The sequence below is a fragment of the Medicago sativa genome, chromosome 6, assembly GCF_051527215.1.
Source record: "Medicago sativa cultivar Bolivia chromosome 6, Bolivia_mono, whole genome shotgun sequence".
In the NCBI taxonomy this organism is placed as follows: domain Eukaryota; kingdom Viridiplantae; phylum Streptophyta; class Magnoliopsida; order Fabales; family Fabaceae; genus Medicago; species Medicago sativa.
Genome location: NC_140754.1, coordinates 24,784,711 through 24,812,000, shown reverse-complemented (window position 1 = coordinate 24,812,000; position 27,290 = coordinate 24,784,711). Strand labels below are relative to the sequence as shown.

The 27,290-nt window shown below is 32.6% G+C and overlaps 3 protein-coding genes and 1 long non-coding RNA gene across 8 annotated transcripts; 1 reads left to right on the top strand and 3 right to left on the bottom strand.

Moving 5' to 3' along the window:
- Window positions 1-3,559: 3,559 nt before the first annotated feature.
- On the bottom strand, window positions 3,560-8,115 carry LOC146914117 (uncharacterized). Of its 5 annotated transcripts, XR_015013905.1 has the most exons (6): window positions 7,781-8,097; window positions 7,252-7,352; window positions 6,541-6,572; window positions 5,167-5,318; window positions 3,946-4,048; window positions 3,560-3,831 (listed from the first exon to the last, which is right to left on the bottom strand). It is a non-coding gene; the product is annotated as an uncharacterized LOC146914117 (long non-coding RNA). The 5 variants fall into 5 exon arrangements; XR_015013906.1 differs by lacking the exon at window positions 7,252-7,352; XR_015013904.1 differs by lacking the exons at window positions 6,541-6,572; window positions 7,252-7,352 and having other exon boundaries at window positions 7,781-8,115.
- A 247-nt stretch (window positions 8,116-8,362) lies between these two features.
- Window positions 8,363-10,652, bottom strand: LOC146914116 (uncharacterized). The gene is made up of 4 exons (XM_085717036.1): window positions 10,394-10,652; window positions 10,197-10,286; window positions 9,457-9,459; window positions 8,363-8,757 (listed from the first exon to the last, which is right to left on the bottom strand). The coding sequence occupies exons 1-4, from the start codon at window positions 10,541-10,543 to the stop codon at window positions 8,425-8,427; spliced, it is 576 nt and encodes a 191-aa protein (XP_085573162.1). The 5' UTR covers window positions 10,544-10,652; the 3' UTR covers window positions 8,363-8,424.
- Window positions 10,653-12,248: 1,596 nt separating this feature from the next.
- LOC146914115 (uncharacterized) lies at window positions 12,249-17,952 on the top strand. The gene is made up of 9 exons (XM_085721003.1): window positions 12,249-12,282; window positions 12,411-12,444; window positions 14,860-14,925; window positions 15,032-15,093; window positions 15,208-15,268; window positions 16,150-16,554; window positions 16,874-16,984; window positions 17,085-17,150; window positions 17,254-17,952. Exons 1-9 carry the CDS (start codon window positions 12,249-12,251, stop codon window positions 17,633-17,635), a joined length of 1,221 nt encoding a protein of 406 aa, XP_085577129.1. The 3' UTR covers window positions 17,636-17,952.
- Window positions 17,953-21,574: 3,622 nt separating this feature from the next.
- On the bottom strand, window positions 21,575-22,113 carry LOC146914114 (uncharacterized). Its single transcript, XM_085721002.1, has 2 exons — window positions 21,738-22,113; window positions 21,575-21,582 (listed from the first exon to the last, which is right to left on the bottom strand). Exons 1-2 carry the CDS (start codon window positions 22,111-22,113, stop codon window positions 21,575-21,577), a joined length of 384 nt encoding a protein of 127 aa, XP_085577128.1.
- Window positions 22,114-27,290: the final 5,177 nt, after the last annotated feature.

The window sequence follows — 27,290 nt, the reverse complement described above, 5'->3', positions numbered from 1 at the left end:
TATAGCATTGAGGCACATGTTTGCTTCTTCTTCTTGATCATGTTCTAGTTCATCAATATCATCTCATGTAGCTAGCATAGACTTCCTTTTGAAAGTATGTTTCTTCTGCTTACTCAAGGACATTTATGTAATGAGTCAAATAGTTGAAAGGGGCAATATGGGAAATGTGAATGTGGATTCTTATAAATAAGAGAAGGTCAAAGGGAAAAAGGCATGGAAATTGTGATGTCAAAATCTTCTTTTCTATCTGAACTCTCTTCTCTCTGATTCTTCCTTCTTTATTGTAATCATTCAAGTAGCTTTGAAACTTATTTTACTTCATCAATTCAATAAAACAGCTTAAAGATTCTACTTAGTTTTTAGGTACATTACAATTTATTCTTGTAATTCCCCAGCTTATTGCATCCATCACACATCACTTAAATCTTGTCACTCTCAGCTTTGGATCCATATTTTATGAAGGAAAATCTCTTACAATTTGATCTTTCCTTCTCAACATTCTTCGGACTTTCCTTGAGATAAGTGCTAGTTATATCTTCACCTTTTTCTTTACATAGTTTTTGATTGTCAGGAATCTCCATGAGTTCAGAATCATCGTTTATATCATGATCAGGGGCGGATCTGAGCAGGGCAGGGTGTGGCAATAGCCACACCAGCCCAGCCCATACCCATTTTTTTTATACAAAGCCTATCTTAAGTTATATATATTCTCTATTCCGTAATATTAATAGATCTGCAGCGTTGGCTTGGTGGCGTGGGTTGAGTTTTTTAGTGTAGACTGTGATGTCCCAGGTTCAACTCTCACTTCTCACTTTCTGCATTTTTTTCTTAATCTCACTTCTCACTTTCCTCACTTTCTGCATTTTTTTCTTAATTTTTTCAAGTTGCTTGCAATTTTCTTAATTTTTTCAGATAATAATATAAACAACATAAATTATATATGAATATATATTAAGATTTTGCAACAATCTAATCTATAAAAAAATAATATATACTCACTTTCTGCATTTTTTTCTTAATTTTTTCAAGTTGCTTGCAATTTTCTTAATTTTTTCAGATAATAATATAAACAACATAAATTATATATGAATATATATTAAGATTTTGCAACTTATGTCATGCATTATCTAATCTATATATATATATATATATATATAAAGGGGAGATTCATTTTTGGATTGAGATTTTCTACTCCGAATTTAACATTCATTTAAATTATTATATCATTTTTATGATGTCATTTAAATTATAATTAAAAAGTTAAGTTCACTAAAATATAAACAACTTTACTATATAAGGAACAAAATAATTGACAATTCGTTATGATTGATACAAATGTTATTATTTGTATAATTTATTTCGTCAAAATTTTAGTCTTACTTTTTTTTTAAAAAAATTAGCCCCGCTAATAATTTAATCCCAGATCCGCCCCTGATCATGATGACATTCAAACACTTTAAAAGTAACCATCTTGCCTTATATGGTAGTATACATCTTACTACCATAACTCCTTTCCTTTCAGAATCGAAGAGTTAAAACAAAACCAAAAACAAATATCTCATATTTGTTATATATATATATATATATGTATATATATATATGTATATATATATATGTATATATATGTATATATCTATATATATATATATATATATGTATATATATATATATATATGTATATATATATATATATATATGTATATATATATATATATGTATATATATGTATATATATATATATATATGTATATATATATATATATATATATATATATGTATATATATATATATGTATATATATATATATATATATATATATATATATATATATATATATATATATATATACATATATACATATACTCGCCTCTTTTGTTTGCTGAAAGGCTAACAACCTTCGGTATTGAGGATTATGCTTCCAAATGGCATAGGTTGAAGGCAAGGTTGGTCAAGCTTTAGAAAGTCAAAAGGAAGCAGAAACTGAGTCTGTTGGGGGGCAAATAGAGAAACTCCGAAAGCTTCGTTCACTGAAATTCTTCATCATATCGACTTAGTTAAGCTCATACGCAACCCTAGTAGGCAGCAGTAAGCCCTTAGACCTCCCACAATGGTTGATGACATAAGAGAAGTCAATGTCTTTCTAGCTCTGCCTTAGTTTATTTCTGAACGTCTTAGCCTTCAGCCTGAACATCTGATGATAAGCAGAGCTATCTATGAAACTCCAGCCCTTGAGGCCTTCAAGCCTGAGGTCAAAAGTGAAATGACTGCTCAGAGGCATAAGCAAGCTCAAATGGGAAACATTGTTGCTGCTCGGGAAGTTATGCAAGCTCAGATGGTCAATGTCAATTAGAAGCAAGATGAAATGGGTCTGAAAAGCAAGATGAAATGGGGTGTGATATATATCAAGGCAATTATGGAGTTCTTGAAGAACAAACCATAACATCTTATCCCTCTTTGTTTTGCACGTATTTTAATTTTTTACTTGTAACAAACTCTAATTATGCTTTGAATAACTATCTATTGGTTCTGAATGAATGTTTGTTTTTGCCAATTATCGTTTCTTACATATTTTTTCTTGTTGATGACAAAAGGGGAGTAAAAGATATAAGTATTTAACTATGAGTCTAAAACGCAAAGAACCTAGTTTAATTTAAATTGCTTATGAGTTAAGTAATTTTTGCGTTGATTATAAAAACCTAGTTCTTAACCTGGCTCTAAAAAGTTTTATACTTCAAAAATGTGCTTAATAGAATTAATTAACCTTACTATGACTGAGGGGAGCTTATAAACCTTAGACCCTTAAGTCAACAAGTTAATTAATTAACAACAATTGTTCTTAAATGCTTAGGTTTGTCATCCTAAAAAAGGGTTATTATTAAACCAAAATGAGTTTTATACCATGCCTCTGAAGTTTTGATGATAACAAAATATAAAAGAACAATTGGATATGTTAATATATGTTTAATTGTGTAGGACCACAGAATTAAAGTTAAACTCAAAGAATGGTTATGAGAGAACAAGATTATGGACACATACAAGAGCATCTGAAACAATTTAATAATTTGTTTAAAAGGTATGACAATTTTTTTTTTCTTTTCAAAAAGGTTTTATAATTAGAGACAGAGGTAGTATTAAATCTACAAAATATCTTGATCATAAAAAATAAGTTGATTAAGTAGCTTCCATATAATCCACAAACATGTTATCCGGATAGAGTGAAAAAAAATCCTTCACTTTTTTTTTTTCTTCATGAGAAACCAAATAGAACTAGGTATTTAAATTTTATAAGATCTCTGCCCTTCAAATAAAATACTTATATATCGAGGGTCAATAAATGGTCAAGTGATCCCATTCAATTCAATCCCATCCCATCCCATCCTATCCTATATATAAAGCACCCATTATTTTTCCCTTCAGCAACCCTAGTTTTTTTTTTCCTTTAATAAGAAACTGATAAAATATGTTTCATATTAAGTGTACTAGATCGTCTACCCGTGCTGCCGCACGGGTCATATATAGTAAAACACGTAACTTGACGAAATATAAGGCACCGTAAAAGTTATTTGATAACAGAACACGATTAAGTTAATATGAGTTTGATAAAAGTACACTCACGACACAACAGTATTGGATACACAACTTTTAAATAAAGTATCTTTAGAAAATACAATAACTCAATACGCAATTCAAAACGCTAAACATGTGCCCTATTGCATTATGTAGAATACTTTGCATTAACAATGTTGCGTCAATAGACTTGGAATTTCAAATTAACTCAAGGATGGGCGCTGAAACAACTTATCAAAACTGCTGACTTAGTTCCCTGTTAACCTGTTTTCATATTCAAAATAACAGACAGTTTTAGTATCAATGTTGTTTCTGTTAACTTGTATAAATAAAGATGTCAAATGGCAGGTTGATGAAATATGCATAATAAGAACATACCTATAAACATTATTCCTTTCAAGTTACCTAACGATCTAGCAGGATTAAAACATCATCAACGTTTCTGCAATGCCACCTGGTTTTTCTATGAAGCGTACATGGCCTGTACCATAACATAATCCAAAAGATTGCATAAATTGCTAAATTGTAAAAGTCAAGACATCAATGTTAAAACCAAGACTACATGCACATAAAACTCAGATATGAGTAGAATCCAATTTCACTTTAAGAACGGGAATTGTCATGTATTAAAACGATGGCCCGCTGAAGAGTTTCATCCCCGCCAATTGTAACGACAGAGTTCACATCATTGATAGGATGTGCAAATCTTTTCGAATCTTAACTTTCCATTCAATCGACTTTTCTAAAGAATTTGTTTACAAAAGTTTAAGCAATCAAGGTACACCTATGCCTATTTTTCAAATGTTAAGACATGCAATATTCAAGCAGAATTAAAACTTCAAATGAAACTTTAAAAACTTAGGATTATTCTTGCCATAGTACCATCCTAACAAAACCTAATACAAAAATTGCAATAACACTTATATTGATGTATTCTAGAAACTACAAATCAAACCTGCGTGAAAAAGGGATTAATTAAATATTGCAATATATTGTTACTTGCAAATGATCATATGATATATAATAGTAAAATAGCTTTAAAATAATAAAAGAATTAGAGGTAGAAATAAGCATACACCTAGCCAAATTGAAGAACTCTACCTACCTGTTTGTTAGCTATAATTTGTGTAACAATCACTTCTATACTGAATGTAAAGAGAGACCACATTATGACCAAATTGAAACTAAAAATAAGATAAAGAACCTAACTGAAACTGAAACTATGATGTCATAGCAGTGGTATGCAATGGTTTGTCCTTGCACAAATTATTAACTACTACCATTCAATCATATATGAAGAACATTTATTGGACTAAGTTAAATAATTGTACTTTTACAATCCACATAAGTTTAGATCTATCTTCTGCTACAGATGCATTAACGAAAACGAACTCAGTATAGAGCCCATTACATATATCATGTTTATGCAACTATAAACAAAAAAATAATAATGTACAGACCTCGATCTTTTTAATTAGCATGTGAAAAATTGACTATGAAGTGAAGCTAAATAATCAAAGAATGGTACACATACATGTCAAATATGTGAATGGGAGGCAAATGAATTGCAGATGAATGTGAACGGAGACCGACGATTACCTTAGCGGCAAGATACTTAGATGATTAAAAGGTAAATAGGAGCACCATCACTGACGGCCTTAACTTATTTGTTGGCTTTAAGAAACCGGTTGATATTGCTAACAAAGAATTGAAGGCCAACATTTCTGCTCCTAGAGTTGGCCTAAGCTTACCTGTTTTGAATCAGAACAGAAAATGAGTCCACCAGGAATGACTTATATTAAAATGGATAAAAATAAGAAACGGACATCAGGCAGTACAGTTCTTAAACTTGCAGCAGGCAGTATAGCTCTTAAATAAGAAATGGCCTAAGCTTCTTGCAATGCTTATTTTGATGGATAAAAGTACAATCTTAAATGATTTTTCTTTATTGCCTTGCTTTAAGGAAATTCTCCATTGATACATGATTAATTGGAAACTAAGACTCTGTCTTAAGACTTCATCATAGACAATAATCATTAGAGTTAAATATAAAATGAAGCCAAGTAAGAAGAGTTTACCTGCATCAATAATTGATTCAAGAACACCCTTAATAACACAGATTCAACAATTACTACCTTCAAATATGTTCACATAGTTATGACAGATGGCTAGAAGATTACATCCAATACCTATGTTTATTTTCTATATTTTTTTAAAGGCTTGTTTGCATAAGAAGTTCCTCAATTTTATTTACAGGCTGTCACCAAACCTCTGATGTTAAGCAATAGTAATGATAGAACATTTCCTCAAAAAAAAAAAGGTGATGATAGAACATATGCAGTAACAGGACATATTAAGCACATACTGCTGAATGCTTGAGAAACATGTGCTGAGAGTAAAGATAAAATACAGAATCTTAGAAAATTGAAATAAAAAGAAAGCCCAATATTGAATGGGGAGAGAGGGTTGGCGGTGGTGATGATGATAAGAGGAAGAAGAAAACGCGTGAGCTTGTTTTGGGAAAGAGGAACGCGTGTGTTGTGTTTAGTTTTTCAGCCTATATTGAATATAACCTATATTACATAGAACTATGTACATGGAAAATATACCAACATTAATTGTCAGTGAGAAGCCCAATATTTACAATTTGAAATGCCTGGCGCCACTAACTTTAAAATCGACATTAAGCAAAATAGATTCATCTAACGGTTGAAATGATTTGGAGCCAAAATATGGTCACATCACTTTATATGAAGAATTCAATTATTTTTAAGGGAATGTATTAGAATTCATGATGCTTACTATAAGAGCTTATCTAATCTATAAAAAGAGCAAAGTGGTCGATGCATTAGTGTTCAACAATTAAAACAATAATGGTTAAAATAAATTAGAGTAAAATATTATCCTTTTCTTAAAATAAATTAGACAGACGATGTCATGAAATTAGGCAGCGTTAAATGAAAAACAAAATACCTTCATTTGTGAAATCACCAATATGAAAATCCCTAGATTGATCAAAAAACAATTAGAATGTTCTTCTTACCAATAAAAAGATTCATTTTAAAAAGAACAATGTTAAAACAAAAACTACAAAACTTAAAACAATGTGGAACCAAACTTCTTTTTTATATGAAGCTATCATTTGCAATTGGAAAGTAAAAAGTAAAAAGATTTACACTGTGCAATGAGTTAAAACTGGTCCTGAGAGATAAAGTAAAATGACTTACACTGTATCACAACAATTAGAGCACGTAAATCCTTTTCAAGTTAGAACCATTTGGAAATATTTCGAGTGCATCTTGTTTTTCGTTGAGTATAAGATATTTTATCCCAATCTTAAAAACAACCTTATTGTTCATAAAAAGGTACATATCCATTGTTCTTTTAGGAAATTCACAATTCTGAAATACATTAGGTGCTTGTATTGCTTTTAAAGTTCAAAACAAAGATAAACGTTGAAACAAATCATTCATTTAGATGAAATTGAGAAAAATTATGTAATTAACATGTGAAAAATGGAGTTGATGTAAAGACGAAAGGTTACACAATCATCCTTGCAACTGCCATATAGAAAGATTGGGCAATTAGCATTTAGCACATGAAAAAACTTAGTGGAATTATTCACAAAATAATCTATAAGAGCAAGAACTTAAAATAAAACTTAAAAGGAAATAAAAACACTACAGAGAAAGAGGGGTTGGGTGTTAGCAGACTGAAAACAACTTTGGTGCCTGAAGAGTACACAGCTCAAAGGTTACAGTTAGCTATCATCCATGAGCATCACCCTGTTCCAACCAGCAAGTTTACTACATCAAGCTAATTCTATACTACCATTTATCATTCACAATCCTTGCAAAGCCCCCAATATATTTACCACACAACAATTTATAATTACAAAAAAAATAAAAAAACTGAAACAAAACCAAGACCTTTTAACATCATCATCATCTTTTACCCATAAAAAATAGTAATTTCCGTTGATGTAAATGAAACATAGCCAAACCCAGACTTGTTAATGTCCTGAACAAACCCCAATTTCTTCAATAAAATCATCTTTCGGAGATATAAATAACTATTTAAACATAAATGTCAATGAAACTGATTCAAACCCAGATTTTTTTTTATTGTAAAATTAAAAAAAATAGCATACAAATTAAAAATAAAACAAAGAAATTACACTTAATTAACCTAAAAAAGTTAACAGATTGAGTACCTGGAGAAAGGGAATAAGTTTAGGTCGATCACTTTCACGCTTAATCTCATTATTCCCGTGGCGATGGAGAGAAAGTGGCGGTGGAGTCGACGACGGCGAGGTATGAGAGGAGAATTACGACGGTGGAAGTGGGAAAGACATGGAATAGAAGGGGGAGAACATCGGTGGATTGAGGGAGAGGTTTGGTGGTCGCCACCGATGGATGGGGAGAGAGGGTTGGCGGTGGTGATGATGATAAGAGGAAGAAGAAAACGCGTGAGCTTGTTTTGGGAAAGAGGAACACGTGTGTTGTGTTTAGTTTTTCAGCCTATATTGATTGTCAGTGAGAAGCCCAATATTTACAATTTGAAATGCCTGGCGCCACTAAGTTTAAAATCGACATTAAGCAAAATAGATTCATCTAACGGTTGAAATGATTTGGAGCCAAAATGTTAGGATTAGGGTTTGGCACTTAGGGTTAGCATGTTTGCTAGGATTAGATATAACTAGACCATTGACCCGTGCTACCGCACGGGTCCTACTACATAGAAGTTAATCGAATCAATGAAAAATAATGTAACCATACATTGCCGATAGAAGTTTTGTATCATACATAACAAAATGAAATGGTAGCATACATAACAAATAGGTTTGAACATTAACCATCAAGATACATTACGAAAGACTTCGTGATAAACAACATTTGAGGTCATATCAGTGCTCTCTCCATCTCCATCAACGATTAGTATTTTCAAACCTTGTTTTGAAGTGACTCTGGATATTGCAACGTACAACTGACCATGCGAGAATACAGGACTCGGCAAATAAATACCAACATTTTTAAGTGATTGCCCTTGACTCTTGTTGATTGTCATGGCAAATGAAACAGATATTGGAAATTGTCTTCTCTGAAATTTGAATGGAAATTTAATATCAGACGGTTCAAGAGATAACCTGGGTATGAAAATTTTTTCGCCGATGTTACTTCCAGATATAACCTTTGCTTCAAGTACAAATTTTCCCATTCTGGTTATGGTTAACCTTGTTCCATTGCATAATCCTAACTTTAGATTAATATTTCTCAAAAGCATAATTGGAACTCCAATCTTCAATCTTATCTTGTGATGTGGGAGTCTTGAAGCATTTATTGTGTTGAGAAACTCTGGAGTGTGGACATCATCAACAACATCACAATTTCCATTCTGTGTCAATGGAGTATCATAGCTCAAATATGTTTTCTCTTCACCAGGAATCAAATCTAACATGTAATCGTTGATCTGATCCACTATTGCATTTGTTGGAGCAAGTATTGCTTTGTCCTGAAATATGATATATCAGTCATACCATCTAACAGGTTTGGATAAGTGCTATCAACAATAGATTGGACGTGATTACAAAACTTTATTTTAATCCATCATAGCAGAAACCAAAAAATACATTATGCAATATATTGAAATAAGATATGTTTAGTACCGATCTCGCCTCAATAAGATCCTCAATAGTCATTATGGAGGTGTCAAGCAACTCCTCAGATATAGGGCGTGCAATACATGAGGACATCTGACTAACACCTTGCGTTAGGTCAACATAACCATTTTTCATCCTGTTAACGGGCATCATTTACATTAAGAACCTATTCACAAATTTCTAACTAACATAATAATATTGTCGTGACTATTAATTTAACTAATATTTACCCTCTTTTATAATCTTCAACTTCAGGAAGATCACCATCCATGATAACCTTGGACCCGAAAAACGAATTCGCCACGCCCATTGCACCTGTTTATTGGGTAAATATTAGTTAAATCAGTATTAAATTCATAAGTACAGTGAGTACACTGAACACAACACTAAGTCATATTAAAATATTTACCCATATACTTCCTCAATCTGCCAAATTGTACAATCAGCACAACAGACTTAGTGTTGTCATGGGTTGCAAAGTAGTTTTCAATATCAGTTGCAAATTCACCCCAAAGAGAGCAACGAATCCTGGTGTTCCTGAAACACCAAATAACACAATCAACTCGATCATGAGAATAAAGTCATCAATTGAAATAAACCGATAAGTTATATATTGCGCATCTTACTCTAAATCCTCGAGTGTAAGATCAATGACTTTGCTTTTTCTTCCATTCTTTTCGGTTTCACGTACACCATCCTTCTCAATTACATGACCAATGACATCTACAACAAAAAAAATATGCATTAACATTACAGCTAGTAACAAATTCACAAAAAAAAGGTAGGATTTCATACCAGCAACCACGTCCTCTGACGGAGAGATCAAAATGTCTTTGAAAGAAATGAATTCAAACACGTTCCGAGGTAAATTGCCTGCATTCACCTTAGTAAATCTCGCATTTGCCGCCATGTTAAGTTTGTGCTTGTGTGGCAAGAGTTTGTAAGGTCCCTCATTAAATCCTACCATGACATTCTCTAACTTATATGTTCCTCCTTCTTCAATCATTCCTTGAATCGTTGGCACCAGGAACTTACGAACAGTGGGATGGATCCTTCCTCGCTAAACAAAAAATAACATGTCATCAAAAATAAACCATAGTATATGTTATCATAGTGGCAACTTGAAAAAAGGATCATTTATTTATACAATCGAAACATATAATATACCTTCTCATCAACCAATATCATGTTCATGAAGATAACATCGTCTGGATTTTCCTTATCACGGATCAGCCATATATGGGCCACACGGACAATCAACTTCAAATCCCTCCTTCCACCTGTCACAGCTGAGATGGGGGTGAAAGTGTTTGCCATATTAGCAAGTGCAAGAAAGAGTTATATTTGATATATATTTGCTTAAAGTAGAGAATGGTTGTAATAGCACAACTAAGTGGTATTTAAATAGGTAATTGGCAATTCTCTTCGTCAGTTTCAAATGTGAATAATCGTAGTGTTCTGAAGGTAATAATTACTATTCAAAAGTTTTTAATTGCCATTAACGACGTTTTAAAGCCATTAACTACGTTTCTAATTGTCATTAACACTACGTCATAATTACTATTCAAAATCGAATCAACCTTCCCTCAAAAAAAAATCGAATCAACCTTTAAACAACAATAATTTTTTGAAATAAGTATGTCATAATTGTATTTAATAGGTAGTAATTGGTAGAGTGGTTAGTGCATAATGCATAAAATCAACTAAAAGCGTGGAGTACCGTGGATTAAAAGGACGTTAACGACGTTTTTAATGGCCATTAACGGCGTTTTCAAGCCATTAATTGCGTTCTTAATTGCCATTAACAGTACGCAATAATTACTATTCAAAATCGGATCAACCATGATATGTGTTATTTTTTGAAATAAGTACGTCATAATTAATTTTAATAGGTAGTAATTGGTAGAGTGATTAGTGCATATTTTAGTGGTAAAAATCGATGGAAATTTCACCTTGAAACACATATCCTCCTACCACTCTGTATCAGATAGCACAGTATGGTGTAAATAATCCATGTACATTGAAATGTCAGTAGCCTAATGCGACAGGAATTAGTGTATGCGTGAAACAGCAAGGAGTGTATGCGTGAAACAGCAAGGCCTAAAAAATGTATGCGCGAAACATCTTCAATTGCCATAAACTTAGGGATGTTTATGTGTATGCGTGAAACATTTTTAATGGCCATTAACGACGTTTTCAAGCCATTAACTACGTTCTTAATTGCCAATATAAGTGAGCATTAATAGGTATTCAATTGGCAGTAATTGGTAGAGTGATTAGTACATGTTTCGACTTGATTAGGCTTTAATAGGTATTCAATTGCATTAACGAAGTGAGAGAACTTTTTTTAAGGTCGAATAAACGGATGTGATCAAATGCTTGAACGGTTCAATTGCCATAAACTTAGGATGTTTATGTGTATGCGTGAAACATTTTTAATGGCCATTAACGACGTTTTCAAGCCATTAACTACGTTCTTAATTGCCATTATAAGTGAGCATTAATAGGTATTCAATTGGCAGTAATTGGTAGAGTGATTAGTACATGTTTCGACTTGATTAGGCTTTAATAGGTATTCAATTGCATTAACGAAGTGAGAGAACTTTTTTCAAGGTCGAATAAACGGATGTGATCAAATGCTTGAACGGATGAGATTACTCGAGCAATTACTACATGTTTAGGAGGGAAAAAAGCTAGGGAATTAGGGCAAAATAGGGAGGATTAGGGCAAACATGCTAGCTAAACAAGTCTAGCTTTTATAATAAAGGATAAAAGATTGATAGCTGTCAATATTGTATTAATTAGGTGATTTGCTATACCATTGACCAACTTATTGTAGGCATAGTTTAAGGAGATAAAATAGGCAATTATTTACGGATTCTGAGACACAACAGAAACTGATGTACTGTGTATATATTGAAAATTCTGCTATGTGAAATAGATACATTTTTCCTTCCACGATTTTATTTTCTCCTCCACTTTTTTAACTAGCATAGCATTGATTATCCTAAGAAGTATCCAAATGAAACAAACCCTCATCTCACACCCGTCTCCAGGTATGTTTTTATGATGATTAGGGTTTATGATGATTAGGGTTTGAGAATATTGGTTTTTTATTTTTTTTCCTTTGATTATTATTGGTGGTAGTTGTGACCATATATGTTTTCTTTCTCTATTGTTTCAGTTACAGCTCAGGCTCAGCCGTCCAGGAAGAGAAGGTCAGTGGCTGGGATTAAGGATAACAACATTTATGCATATATGGAAATGACGAACAACTATATTGGTTGGACATAGGATTCCAGATTCTCCTCAGCAGTGATTTAGAATTCTAGAATATTGCGAGTCGATGAAGTGGCCTTGTTTAAAGACTATAGTACTACTTAGTTTCTTTTCATTTTGGTGTTTATTACTTTATTCTGGACTACTCTTTGATTTTAACGCTCCTTGTCTTTGCAACTTAATTATTACTATGTGTGAACGCTTTAGCACTCTTTGCGTGATAATTATAGATCTTTCAACTAGCTCTAATTTACAAATTATGATAGCATAAGTTAATTAATGTTTCAACTAAATTATAATAATCCTATAATGTCTTGTAGTTGTTTGATATTTACACATATTATTCCTTTTACTTGCTGAAGAAGCAACATAAATAAATATATATATATATATATATATATATATATATATATATATATATATATATATATATATATATCAAAGGTTCTTTTTGGTGTCAGCTTACTGATGTTGGGCAATGTTCAATTATTCTCATTGTTAGATCTTGTTACTAATATTGAGCTGCATTACAAATAATTTTGGTCTGATCTTATTATTTAACTGCCAGTGGAATGATGGATATGGATTATTTAACTGCATTTCAAAATATGGGTTTAACTGATATGAAAAGTTTGTCACAAAAGGCAAATACACACAAAACCAAATGCACAAATACAAAATGTTCTGTTGAATTGATCACTGATATGAAAAGTTTTTCACAAAAGCCAAATACACACAAAAGCTAAATACACATATTTTGGTAAATTAGCCACTGAGAATCTATGTCTGAGATGAAAAGTTTGAGACAAAAACAAAATACACAACATTTTGGCAAATTAGCCAATTAATTAATGCCATAAAATTAGTCACTTCTTATTTGGCTCACCTCATGGTACTAATTGCAATCATCATTTCAATGATGATAACACATAATTATTGTTATCATCAACATCATTAGAACATTGAAAGCTAAATATACAATACTTATGGTAAATTAGCAACTGATATGAAACAAAATCTCAGGTTTACGAAAAGCTTCTTTACTTACTACACACATATCTTGTAGACAAAACCATTCCATCTTTGCTTTTGCTTTTGTTAAAATATTGCCTTCGAACATCAAATCCAATTTTTTGATCCTAATCATTCCAAAAATCAAATAGTTTTCCTATATGAGGTTGCAACTCATTCAATATCCTTGGACAAGGTTTCTGGTGCAGCAATTGAATCAATTGAAAGAAAAATAACTAAATAAAATAAATACTACAATTCTTTTGAGTTTAAAGCTACTGTAACTTATTTGTCAAAAAAAAGCCACTGCAACTTAAAACAATTCTACTAGTGTCACCTAACCCTAGTTTACCAATATTCATCCTATCCATTGATCTGTCATTAAAATAAATGAACGGCTTAGATCTGTTACAGGAGAAAACTCGAGATAATTAAATCACACGGGATATAATCCGTTTTCTTATTTTTTTTTCCCTTCAACAACCCTAGGGTTTTTTTCTCCTTTCTTTTTCCTTCGATTTCTCCTCCACTTTTTAACTAGCATCGATTGAGATATCCAAATGAAACAAAGTCCATAGTCACAGAATTCGTCGATCCACATGAGAACCGCGAACCAATTCGTGCGTACCGGTTCGCGGTTCTTTTCCGTACCAATTCGTGCCAATTCGTTTTCTAGTACGTTGAAAGGGACGAACCGGTGAGGAAGAAGATCGGAGCAGCCACCAGAAAGAGAAAACAGGGAAGAAGAAGAAGAAGAAGATGGAGCGGTTTTGAAAACAGCGGAAGGGAAAGATGAAGTTTTGGCTTTGGGAACATGGAAAGAGAAAACAAAACGGTGTCAGGCTTTTCTTCTTTTTCTTTTTTCTATGAAAAAAACAATTAAAAAATTGGGTATTGGTGAAGCAAATTATCCCCCACGTGACCTTATTAGATACACAACTCTCCAAATCTAATTTCTAATGTTATTTTTTTTCCTTCATATTTTGATATAAAAAAGGCGACTATTTAATTTTATATTTTAATTAGACCAAAATTTGTATTTTTATTTTTAAAATTTGACCAAAATTTGTTGATAGTATAATTACTAGGATATCAACATGTATAATACGAACCCAAGCGAACCGACTCTGTATACCCCTCACGTACCGAATTCTTGACATAGTGCTAACCGCGTACCGCGTACTCGTACCACGTACCGACGAATTGCGTATTTGGTGACTATGAAACAAACCCTCATCTCACACTCAACTCCAGGTATGTTTTTATGATGATGATTAGGGTTTATGATGATTAGGGTTTAAGAAGATTGGTTTTTAATTTATTCCTTTGATTATTGGTGGTAGTTGTGACCATAAATGTTTCCTTTCTCTATTTTTTCCAGTTACCGCTCAGCCTTCCAGGAAGAGAAGGTAAAATCATCTTCAAAATCCTTTGATTATAGATACATCCATATATTTCATTCTTCTTCTTTTTTTTTTTCTTTGAATATGAATTGATTGTTCTCTCTCTACCTAGGTTGTCCAGCAAAAGAACCAAACTCTCTTCTCATAGTCGCCGCCATTTATATAGATCTCCAGGTATATTTTTGTATTGAAAACGAGTTGAATGCGATCATTTGTGTGCAAGATGATGATTAGGTTTAAGAAGATTCGGTTTTAATTTTTTTTTTCTTCGTTTGATTATTGGTGTAGTTTTTAGCTTGAAGGTGAATCGTCTTCCTTCTTTATTGGTTAACAAGAAGAAGCCGTCCAGGTAAGTCCTCTCTTTTGTCTCTCTATTTATCCATTTATACATTTTTTTTTTTTGTGTTCCCTTTTGAGTAGAGGTGATTGTGGCCGAACCAAACCAAACCAATGCGGTTTGGATTGGATCAGTTGGTGTCATTCTTTCGAAATAATACAACTTTTTGTTTCAAACAAAAAGGTAAAACACATATTTTCAACAATGTTTTCAATTCAGCAATGTTTTCAACAATTTTTTAAATTTTATCTAACATTACAATTTCATTTTTATCCAACAATGTCCACAACTACATAGAGCAAATTAAGAACAGGGACAAAAAAGTAATCATATTACTAATACTAACACTAACACTAATACTTTCTTAGTTTTGCCAAACCAAACCAAGCAAAATGTTGTTTTTACTGAATGCTTTCTTAGTTTTGCCACATAATACTAATACTAACACCAACACATCAACAACATAAGCGTTTTTTTAAATGAGGTGTAACCTATTTTACAAAAAAAAGGATTAAAATGGAAAAATTAAGATAAAGGACTAATAATGTAATTTTGCCAAATTTTTATCATTCTCTAAAAGTTCAAGTAACACAAATACAATTTTGAAATAAAAATAAAATAAGAAACTTAACAAGAGGAAACAAATATATCAATTTATAAAAGTTTCGATTAAGTTTCTATAAGTATTCGTTTTCTTATGTTGCGGTTTGGTTTTGTTTGATTCGGCTTGTAAAACAAAATCTGCAAACCGAACCCAAACCATGTGGTTGAGTTAACAAATGATCTGAATACATTCAAATCAAATGTTTTTGAGGTTTTTCTTTTGGATTGGTTCGGTTTTGAACAGCCATGCTTTTGAATCCCTTCTTTATTTGTTTTCATACTTTATGTAGGCAGTGTGTGGATGTTGTTGTTCGAAGCTACCCAGAATTTAAGGATTTGCTTTGGAAGTATGTAACTCTAAATTCTGCGCCAGTCTCTTTCAATGTACTCGTCTGCGTGGATAAAGTGGACTACGATCAAATTGTGAATGATCTACGCCAGAGCAACTCATTGTCAGGTCGACGTGACAAAATTACACATCCAAGACGCAATCACTGCCGAGAACCGATTGTTTGTGACTCCGTAGAGGATATGAAAGCTAATTACAATGTTCTTGGCCGTCATTGGGATGTCTTTATTCGTCCACGACCAGCTTACGGGGATTGCAAGACTGCGAAAGTATTGGCTGAGATGAGCAAATTTCTGTTAAAGACTGGGATTGGTATTCATACCAATCAGCTGTTCGATAAGAAAAGGTAAGTATCCTGAAATTCTTTCCTTAAATCCAATTTTTCTTTAAAAAAAAAACTAAAAAATGGTTTTGAAAAAATGCAGCGAAAAATGGTAAAGACATTATTTGGTTTTAACAAAAAAAAATAACTGTTTTAAATACGGTTAAGTTGTAGTAAACCAGTTTTAAACTATAAACTAGTTCTAAACTTGTTTCGAGCTGAATGGTTTGAGAAAATTAACATGACGAATTATGAACCACGAACACCCCTAGTTTTCATATAGTATGATTCTGTTTCTTTTCACCTCACTGCGTCCATTTAATTTGTTTTCAAATTTATGCAGGAGAAAGACAAAGACGGAGACGTATATACATAAGACTGCTGCAGGTTTTAGAGGTTTGCTTGAGGCGTATGTACATAAGAATGCTGCATCAGTCTCTTCCAGGAAGAAAAGGTAAAATCCTCTTCAAAATCCAGAAATTCTTTCTTTATTATTTCATTAGATAGATACATCCATATATTACATTCTTCTTCTTTTTTCTCACTCTGTCTAGGGTTTCGAACAAAAGCAAAGTCTACAAATGGAAGAAGAAGATTAAGAAGCCGTCCAGGGAGAGAGTGTAAGTCTGTCCTCTCTTACTTTCTTGCTTAGTTTGTCTCTCTATTTATCCATTAATACCTTTTTCTTGTTTTTGTTTTCATTTGGTTTCATAATTTATGTAGGGAGGTGCACCAAATTCGTGTGGATGTTGCAAGCTACACAGAATTTCGGAGTTTGCTTGAAAAGTATGTAACTCAAAAAGCTGTACCAGTCTCTTTCAATGTATCCAACGACGTGGATCCAGAATCCTATCTTGCAATTTTTAAGTTACTAATCGATAGCAACTCAAACGAGGTTCGACGTGACAAAATTGAACGTCCAAGTGCCGATGACTGCTCGCAACCGATCGTTAAATGTCACACCCTAGAGAAGATAAAAATGGTTTACAAGGCTATCGGTCGTTATTGGGTAGCCGAGATCTGTCTACCGCCGCTAGAGGACTGCCCTTCCAATTATAACACAATGTGCGATTATATAGAATATGCTGGGATTGGTCGTCTTTAGAGATCCATTGTAGATATGATGGGCAGCTTTATGGCAAGACCCTTGGATTCCATTGCAGATTCTCCTCAACAATGATTTAGAATTCAAGAATATTGTCGGCGGTGTTGCGAGTCGATGAAGACTATAGTACTCTTTAGTGTTTATTACTTTATTATGGACTAGTCTATGATTTTAATGCTCCTTGTCTTTGCAACTTATTACTGTGTGTGAACGCTTTACTACTCTTTGTGTGATAATTATAGATCTTTCAGCTAGCTCTAATTTGCAAATTATGAAGAAGCAACATAAATATATATCAAAGGTGCTTTTTGGTGTCAGCTTACTGATGTTGGAGAATGTTCTTATTATTCTCATTGTTAGATCTTGTTACTGATATTGAGCTGCATTACAAATGATTTTGGTCTGATCTTGTTATTTTGCTGCTAGTGGAATGATGGATATGACTTATTTGTGATCGAATGCTTATTTGTGATACGATCGAATGCTTGTTTGTGATAATTAGTATCTACAACGAGGTATCCCACTCTTAATCAGCCAATTAGCCACCGGTCTAAGCGTCCTAGCCACGTTAAATCGGTCTAGAATCACAATTCGGCCTAAGAACCGCCCTTCTTAGCTGATCGGTTCGGTCTAGAATTTGTTCTCATGGCAACTATGTTTAGCTTTGATCCTTCATATAGGTGTTTGTGTAATATAAAGTGCAAATTTAACACTTTAAAAAAATGAAATAGAGATGAAAAAGGGATATATTATGTTGTAATTAAATCTGTAAGTAAGAAAGAATCTTGATTGTCTTCATCATCATATAATTTTGATTAATCTTTATTTAGACCCTCTTTAACAATGGCTTAATTAAGTGTGTGGATTTTGATTGTCTTCATCATCGGTATATGTTTGCTTGTTTCCGAATAGGTACTAAACAAGTGTATCTCAACAATTTAGATAACAAACCAAAAGAACAATTTATTATTTATTTATTGATTGTATGATGAAGTGTGTAGGTAATATGAACTATTAATCATAAAATATATTAAAAATTATCTATGTAAAAGTGGATTGATTTAATCGTTAAATAGAAATAGTAATCAAAATTCGTGTGAACCTTTAATAAGCATAAAACATATGGAAAGTCAGATATCACTTAAGAAACGTGAACAAGAAAGTTTGATGTTAATCCTATTAAATCAACTTTTTTTTCAAGTCTAACATTTATACCTTTGAATTTATTAATTTGCATGTGGCACAAGATAAGGTGTGAGTAGAGAAAGACTTGACCAGGACCACACAATTGGGTTTGGTCACACACATAGTTTTTTCTTTCTTTCTTTACTTTTTCTATTTTCTCTCTCTTCTCTCTTCTCTCTCTTCTCTCCCATTTCTTTGGTTGTGACCACACAATGGGGTTTGGTCTCTGGTCCACACAAGTATTTTCCGGTGTGAGTATATTAGGTCACATATGACTACACTATCTATAACAACTTTTACAAAACTATATTTTTTTAGTAGGTGCATAATAAATACAAATATTACACATGGTGATGAAATTTTTTTACCCAAAAAGGTTGCATAATGAAAGTGAACTCCATGGATTTTCAAGTGCAAACTGTTAAACATATGTGAAAAGTCGTACCCATTCTTTTATGACATATTGACCATCTTCATAGCTGATATAAGAATCATTTGAACTATCTACTTATTCTTTTGCATATTTGCATCTTCTTTATTTAGGTTTTTTCCAGCATCATTCATAAGCTTCATTGCACTCACTTTATAACAAAATATTGATTATGTCCAAGGATTAGTCAAAGAACTGGTACTGGAAGCTAGCTCAATTCTAAGAAGTTGTTTTTATTTAAGGAACAACAACAAATGTTGTCCTGAACTTATTAACTCTATTTTTCGATACACATAAATTTTGACAAAAATGGTTATTTGTTGAACTTAATACAATGTTATATGTAAAAAGTCATGTCTTAAAATTCTTGAAATACTGCCATAGACACAAACATCGAGTACGACATTGACATATACAATTATTTAAGAAAATAGAAAAATTGATTTTAACCACATGTGACACGTGTGTTGGTGTTACACGTGTCGGACAACAAACATGACTTCAATACGAAGTGTTTTTATATATAAGTCCAATATGTGGTCGTTAAAGATCCTAAAACCTACTTCAAGTATCACTGTGAATGCCGAGTTAGTTACATGATAAAGGACAATGATAAAGAAGGTAATATCCACTCATTGCATATATGATATAACATAGATAACATGTTTTAATTACCCAAAATTCTTCGTTGAGTGTAGAAACGGAAAACTCAAAATTATAAAAACAAATATCAGGAATATATGCAACTTCAAGGCAGAAGAAGTGAAGATGTTATTATCATGTGTCAGTATACTGATAAGGGCAAATGAAAAACAATCAAGAATCTAGTCGGATGCTATTGGTACCGATCAAAATTTCAAATGACTTGTTATTTCGTCTATCTACCAAAAAATAGTAGGCACACTATCGTGATAGCAATATGGCAACACTCTAAAAGAAAAATCAAAGTATAAAATTATGACTAAAATTGAGCAACCACATTCAAAATTCAAAGTCGTGCGTAATCACTTAGAAGGACAAATTCCAACTAGAGGTAGATTTTGCAATTTCGTGGTGGTAAGCATATATGTAATAACTAACTCAGTCTAATTCCTTGTAAACAATTTGGTTGCAATGGGAACGTGTAATATCATTCATTTATGCATCAACAACTTTTGCACATACAAATCAATATGACATGAAACTCTCAAAACAAAAATCAATAACTTCTTCTCATTAGGTTTTTTTATTCTATCAGCCATTTTTTAATACCTCAAACAGATGCAAAACCATCTAACAAAATGGTAAACAGTAATAACAAGTGCCCTAACATTGTTTAAGAAATTCACTAATATAAGAAATTTTATCTTAAAAATATAAATGAGACACATGTAAAAGTAATAATTAAACAACTTTCAATGCAAAAACTACCACTTTTTGTTTCTTAAACAATGCTCTAAGGGTTGGTTAGAATTTCTCAAATTATTTAGGTCTGCAAAATGGTGGCAAAACAAGAGAAAGACGTACAGTATTTATAAGTTGGTGTCATTCCTCAGAAAAAATACCTAATGACAAATAAATTACACAACGAGAGTAAACAACAATCTTCAAGATTCCTGAGGCAACCCTTCTTCAAAGTTCAAGTTCACTCCACTTGTCACTGTTATTAGGAAACCTGTTCTTGAGTTTTTCAACCAGCTTTTTAGCATCCTTAACCTTTGAAATAGAAACAAGCCCATTCACAAGGTTTTTCATTGTAGTAACAGAAGGGGGGATCCAAAAATCCTCACCAATCATGTCCATTGCATAATTTAAAGCAGTTTCAAAATCCTCAATCCGGCAAAAACAATCAACCAAATAATAAAAACGATCGCTCTCAAATTCCATGTCATGAAACAAATCCACCTCCATTTTTGTTTCATGACGTGATTGAGAGGAGAGTGATGCAGAGCTGCAGATATCAACGGTGGTTTGTTGATTGGTTTCAGATTTGAGTCATTTTTTTAGGAACCGGGGTGTAGATGATACAACGAAGAAGATGAGAAGCCATTGATGAAATCAGTGGAACTTGGCTAGTTACAGATTAGGGTTCGGACGAATGGAGACGAAGCAGATTTTACCTCTCAGCTTTTTTTTTTTTTGGTTACTCCTCTCAGCTTTATATAAACAACAAGTTAGGGTTTTGAGTAGAAAAAGAAAATCAATTTTCTTTATGTTCATTCGTTTTCCGAGTTGCTTAAAATACCGTATGATATAATTTTGACTTTAATTAGTATATTTTTTTTAACCAAAAAATAATAATTAGTATATTTTTCTACTTATTTTTTTTTGACGTTAAAGCAAATTCATAAGTCTGGCAATAAATCAAAAGTCAAGACTGCATAATACAAGGTGGATTTTCTTCGATCCATATGCAATCTAAATTCTTAAGAGCATATTTAGCTAAATAATGAGCAGCTTGGTTGGTTTCACGCCTAACATGCAAAAAATTTAAACTACGAAAACTACCCTTCAAACTAATACAATCTCGAATAATAGAGCCAACATAGTTAGGAGATTGTTGGTGAGCATTCAACGCTAAAACCACGTTAGAAGCATCCGATTCTGCTATAAGATTCAGAAAAGACATGTCTTTCACAAATTTCAAACCCTTCCGCATAGCTAAAGCTTCTACAACCTCTGAATCTGGTAATGAAGAGACTTGCCAGGAACTAGCACCCACGACAACACCTTCATTATCTCTCACAACAACATCAATACCCCACTTATCACCTTCTATCGGACCTGCTGCATCAACATTAAGCTTATAAAAACCACTAAACGGAGGAGGTGTCCAATGAACATCAGATATTGGCAAAATTGGACCTCCACTTAGTGTTTCCATCAACACCGTACTTGCACTCTTAAAATTCAAAATAGATCGTTGTGTCTTTTGAACAGTGGTAGTCACATCAACATTATTCTCCTCAAAACATTTCTTATTTCTAGCATACCATATCTCATAAGACAAGGCTAAAACATGTACTATAATATCCTCATCAACATCAATAATATTTTCCTCCGCCACTTACGAAAAGGTACGTACCTGGAATCATGTGAATTAAATATCACACCTAAAGAGGAGGCAAACCATATCTGCTTTGATAAATGACACTCCATAAAAAAAGTGTGAAATTGTTTCATTATGTTGCCCACAAAGAACACACAATGGATCACTACTTATTCCTTTTTTAAAAAGTTCATTTTTCACTGGTAGTTTTTCATGTAGAATCATCCAAGAAAGGTGGATGTGTATTGGATCACTACTTAGTATATTTTTTTACTTTAATTAGTATATGTTGGTGTATATTTTTTTACCCATCAATGTCGTCGCCTCAATTAATGAATATGACAATACGTGTTTTCATATTCACTAATAAAATAAACTAATAGTGTTAAAACATTTGTCCAATAAAATTAAATATTATGTACTATTTCACCCAAAATTATAGTTTTAGTAGTTATATTTGAACTAATTTTATCAACCAAAGTCCATTTGTAACCCTAATAATTGCTATTTGATAAAAAAAAATAAGTTGTAAGATTCTTCTAATACTTCATTCTTGTAGACATTCTTCATACATAAACAAACTTAGAAGAAAAAAAAAATTGGTATGGCTATAGCCACGCCAAGCTTTATGGTGCATCTGCCCATGTTATAACTTCTCCGAGGAAGGATGTGATTTGCAAGATACCCATTATCATCACAAACTATTGTCATTGTGCAAAATTGGTTGATTTATGGTTCCACCTTAGTTGATAAAATAATATGTAGGTTGATTGTTCATCCCATTGTTAGATCAAGCGATGACGTGGAGAAAGGGACTCTGTTTGTTAGCTGCATGTTCCTAGACTACTCCAAAAGAGTGAACTATGATATCTAAGAAGACATTTATACTATATATAAAGAAAATAATTTATTTCAGCTCTTTTGGATTGATTTTTTTTCTTTTCAAAAATGTCATCAATTTTCACTACAAATAACACATGTAACAAATAGATAAGAATAAATTTAATATTAAAAAAATGTAATAAACACTATATGAATATATGTATGTCTGATGATTTTTTTTTCCTTTATCATTTAAAAAGTGTAACAAACTAGATGCATATATTTATCTCTACTTTTTTATTATCTCAATTATACTTTTAAACAACTTTTTCTATAATAAAGATTGTTGTTGACGTCATTAAAAAAAAGAATTTAGATTATATTTTTTTGTTATATTGTTGTTATCATTGAGATAGATAATCATGGTTAGTTTGTTTTGTTATAACTTGAAAGCAACAAACATCCATATTTTTAGTTTCAATCAAAATCAAAATTTCATAAAAAAAAAAAAACACAGTTCATAATTTTCAAACATTAACGCAGTAAAAAGAGCGGAAAGACAGACATGTGAGTGTTCATCTTTTCGCTAGTAAAAATAAAGTAAAGAAAAGCGTTAAAGGAAAACGATAAAGATATGTAAGGACTTTTTTTTATTTGATGTGTGTAACTTGAATCATCTTTACAATGGGATATTTATAGACCTAGAATAACTAAGCAATCAACACTAGCATTGCTTACCATGTTTTTGGTCCACAGACTACCATTTTATATCATGTATGGTTAACATCACTAATGTAAGTAATTACCCTGTAAGATGAGCTACAGCCTAAAACCACTTTGTTGGCAGAGTTGTATTAGTTATCCATCTTTTCCATCATCCTATTATTAAGGGAATAACTCTTCGTGAATGTTATGGACTTAAGCAGCTGATATCTTGCTCACACGACCGAATTAAGGGTAAATTTTTAATTTTATAGATGAGTTCTCTTTTGACATCCACTCATGTTCTCCATCATTCTATTTTTTAGGGAGGATGTTTTACCATCTTTTTCCATTCAAATTAACAATGGAGTCATCTTTATCTCTTTTCCTTTCTCTTTAACCATTTCCTTTATCATGCCACATATGAAGGAAAGTGGCTATGAGGCCTTTGGACATTGTCAAATCTATGTTGCAGCCTCTTAGACTCTCATAAAACATTACCACGACCTTATAAGACCTAAAAACAACATCCAAGACCATTTGGACTTGGTAGCCATGTTTAGTCGTCAGTATAGGTGGGAATAGGCTAGATCGAGTTAGGCTTTGCAAGATATAAATCTAACATGTTGAAAATTTTAAGGCCTAAGACTAGCCCGTGGTCTGTCATAGACTTACTTTTTAGGCCTGGGTCTGACCTTCTGAAAGCTTGTGCGGTCTACTAACCTGTTTAAAAACCTATTTCATATCAACATTTATAAAGAAGTAATGTGCTCTAAGTGTAAATAGACTAGTGAACTAATATGTCCATGAGATAAACTCTCTTTTGGTATTTAACATGAATTTATAGATAACTTGACTAAATACTACATCATATTTCTATTATAGTTTATAATAATACATTTAAATGTGCGAAAAATTAATATATGTTAATAAGCTTAAATTACTGAATATGTTAACAAATTTATAATTGAATTCAAAGTACAAAATATAATATAATAATAAATAATATTATTCATATTTATTTAAAGAGGTTGGCCTAATAGGCCTAAGAGGTTTTTCTAATGGCATGTGGCGTAGCCTTTTAAGCTAAATAGGCTTATAAAAAAATCCTAGGTCTTTTCTATTTAAGTGAAAGAACTTGTCTGGTCTGGCCTGTCGTAGGCTAGGTCGTAGGCTCTTGTAGGTTGACCTGATCTTTCTTTATCCCTAGTCGTCAGCCGAGTTCTGATTTAACCACTAGTCAAGGACTGATATAGTCGTTCACCGAGTGGTCAACAGGTCAGCTGATTATGACATAATTGGTAGTCGAATACTTCCTATAGGTCCTATAACAGCCTCCAAGCCCATTTGGAAATGGTAGCCTTGTTCAATCACCAGTCGAGGGTTGATTAAACTATCAATTTATTTTGCACCAGCTATTTGTCGAGTTAGCAACAATCGGTTCCAAAATCACTTGATTAAGGGGCAGATAATAGCCAAATCATTCTACTTCAACCTATTGGGAAATAATCCCTATGTATTTTATAATAAGTCCCTTTTAAAAAAAAATTGTCTTTTCTTATAAATCACTTTACGATACAAATGTATCATTAATGTTTTTTTTTCCTATCATACATGCAGAGACTGCCTTAGTATTTTCAGTTATGATATTACTAATAAGTTTTTTAAGAGACATTATTGAGTTGTTTTCATTTATGATTTGTTTTCAAGGGCATTAATTTTAGAAAGTTTCTTTTTTATTTTCAGTTATGTTTTAGCCCTGTTTATAGAGCAGTGAAGTGTTTGTAAGTGAGTGTGATGTCATAAACATATTTCTTTCTTCCAATATATTCGTTTTCATTACTTTTTTTCTCTCATATTTCTTTCATAAACCAACAAATTATTCGTTTTCATTACTTTTTTTCTCTCATATTTCTTTCATAAACCAACAAATTAGTAGTAGAGATTATTTTTTTTTAAGGGGTCTGAGAATTGAGTGCAGAAAAACCGGACTGGACTTCTTGACGTTGAACCAGGAACTGAACCTGCATTTCATCTATTTCAAGAAGATAACCAACAATTAAGGTCAAGAAGAAACTGAAATACCAGTCAAAACTGGCGGATCATCCTATTCTCACACAAGGTAATTTACTTGATCTTTTAATTACAAAAATGCAAAAAGTTGTGTTGCCACGTTTAAACCACCAAAAATTTGTGTTGCCACATATAACCCAAAGGCTCATTTGTTTTTTTTTAACAAGATAAAAGGACCCAGAATTCTACTCTTCTCCCAACAAAATTCACTCGTGCTCAGTTGATTTGCCAATTTTACCACTGCGTTAGTTAAGTCGCGCCGCGTGACTTAACTCACACACCTTATAGCTCTGCGTGACTTAAGTCACGCACCACTGACATGGGCGCGAGTTAACTCACGCATGTTGTGTTGGGTATTGGGCTCCCTTCCTATGTGGAGAAAAGCCCAAATATGTTAGCCCATTATGTCTCACTTATATAAGTGGAGAGATGTCATATTAGGGTTGTGAAGAGAGTGTCTTTGTGAGAAATATAGCCACCAAAAAGAGAGAAAAGAAGAGAGAAAGCAATTCCCGTTTTTTCTGAAATCTGTCTCAGTAAAACAACGATTTCTCACTCGTTAACGGTCGGATCGGGCTGATTTTTGGATACAAGGTTCACAACACCTGGGTCTACCTTTTCATCGTTCGGATCGTCGAAACAAGGTCCGAGCTGAGAGAAATCGGCCAGGCACTGAAGCAGAATTTTAGGGTATTTTCATCTTTTTGTTCTCTTTTGTAAGCTTTGTTGTTTTGGCTAGTTGTTGGCACTGTTTGTGCATCACTTTTGAGACTCTCTTGTACCCATATTTGATTATAGTGGAGCTATTTCATTGGTCTGGACGACTCGTGGTTTTTTACCCTTACATTGAGGGGTTTTCCACGTTAAAATATCGGTGTTCACTTGCGTTTTTTATTTACCTTTCACTGCTACCATTTATTTGTTGTTGCTCCTCATAGATTCTTGCAAGTTTGGGGAATTCTATTTCCGCTGCACATTGGTGTGTTACCATATTTATGTTAATTTCCCATCATGTTGGCCGGTTGTTCAGAGCTCAAAAACACACGTTTTTTGGACTTTGGTCAGCTTTTCAACCTTCAATCTACACGTTTTTTTACCAAGTTTACACGTTTTTTTGACCACATTTATGGTTGTTATAATCTATACTACCATTCCCACATATAAATACCCCTCCATACTTACCTGTTTCCTCACACCATATCACTTTCTCTCCCTCTATTTCTCTTCTTTTTTTTTCAATAGTCTCTAGTTACTTTTTACCCCTTTGAGGTATAAAGTGGTCCGTTTTGAGGTAAATGGTGAGTAGCCGACTTGGGGGAAGTGATCAACCCATGGGATAAAATTATATTTGATTCTTTTCACCCTCAAAAACTTTTTACCGTGGGTAAAAAGAATCTTCTTGGGGTATAAAAAGA

Bases quoted from the DNA above. Each gene is read 5' to 3' on its own strand.
- LOC146914114 (XM_085721002.1), bottom strand. From the start codon at position 22,113: ATGGAAACACTAAGTGGAGGTCCAATTTTGCCAATATCTGATGTTCAT.
- LOC146914115 (XM_085721003.1), top strand. From the start codon at position 12,249: ATGAAACAAACCCTCATCTCACACCCGTCTCCAG. The intron at 12,283-12,410 runs GTATGTTTTTAT...CTATTGTTTCAG, and splicing joins CATCTCACACCCGTCTCCAG to TTACAGCTCAGGCTCAGCCG. The intron at 16,985-17,084 runs GTAAAATCCTCT...CACTCTGTCTAG, and splicing joins GTCTCTTCCAGGAAGAAAAG to GGTTTCGAACAAAAGCAAAG.
- LOC146914116 (XM_085717036.1), bottom strand. From the start codon at position 10,543: ATGGCAAACACTTTCACCCCCATCTCAGCTGTGACAGGTGGAAGGAGG. The intron at 10,287-10,393 runs GTATATTATATG...TTTTTTGTTTAG, and splicing joins TGATATTGGTTGATGAGAAG to CGAGGAAGGATCCATCCCAC.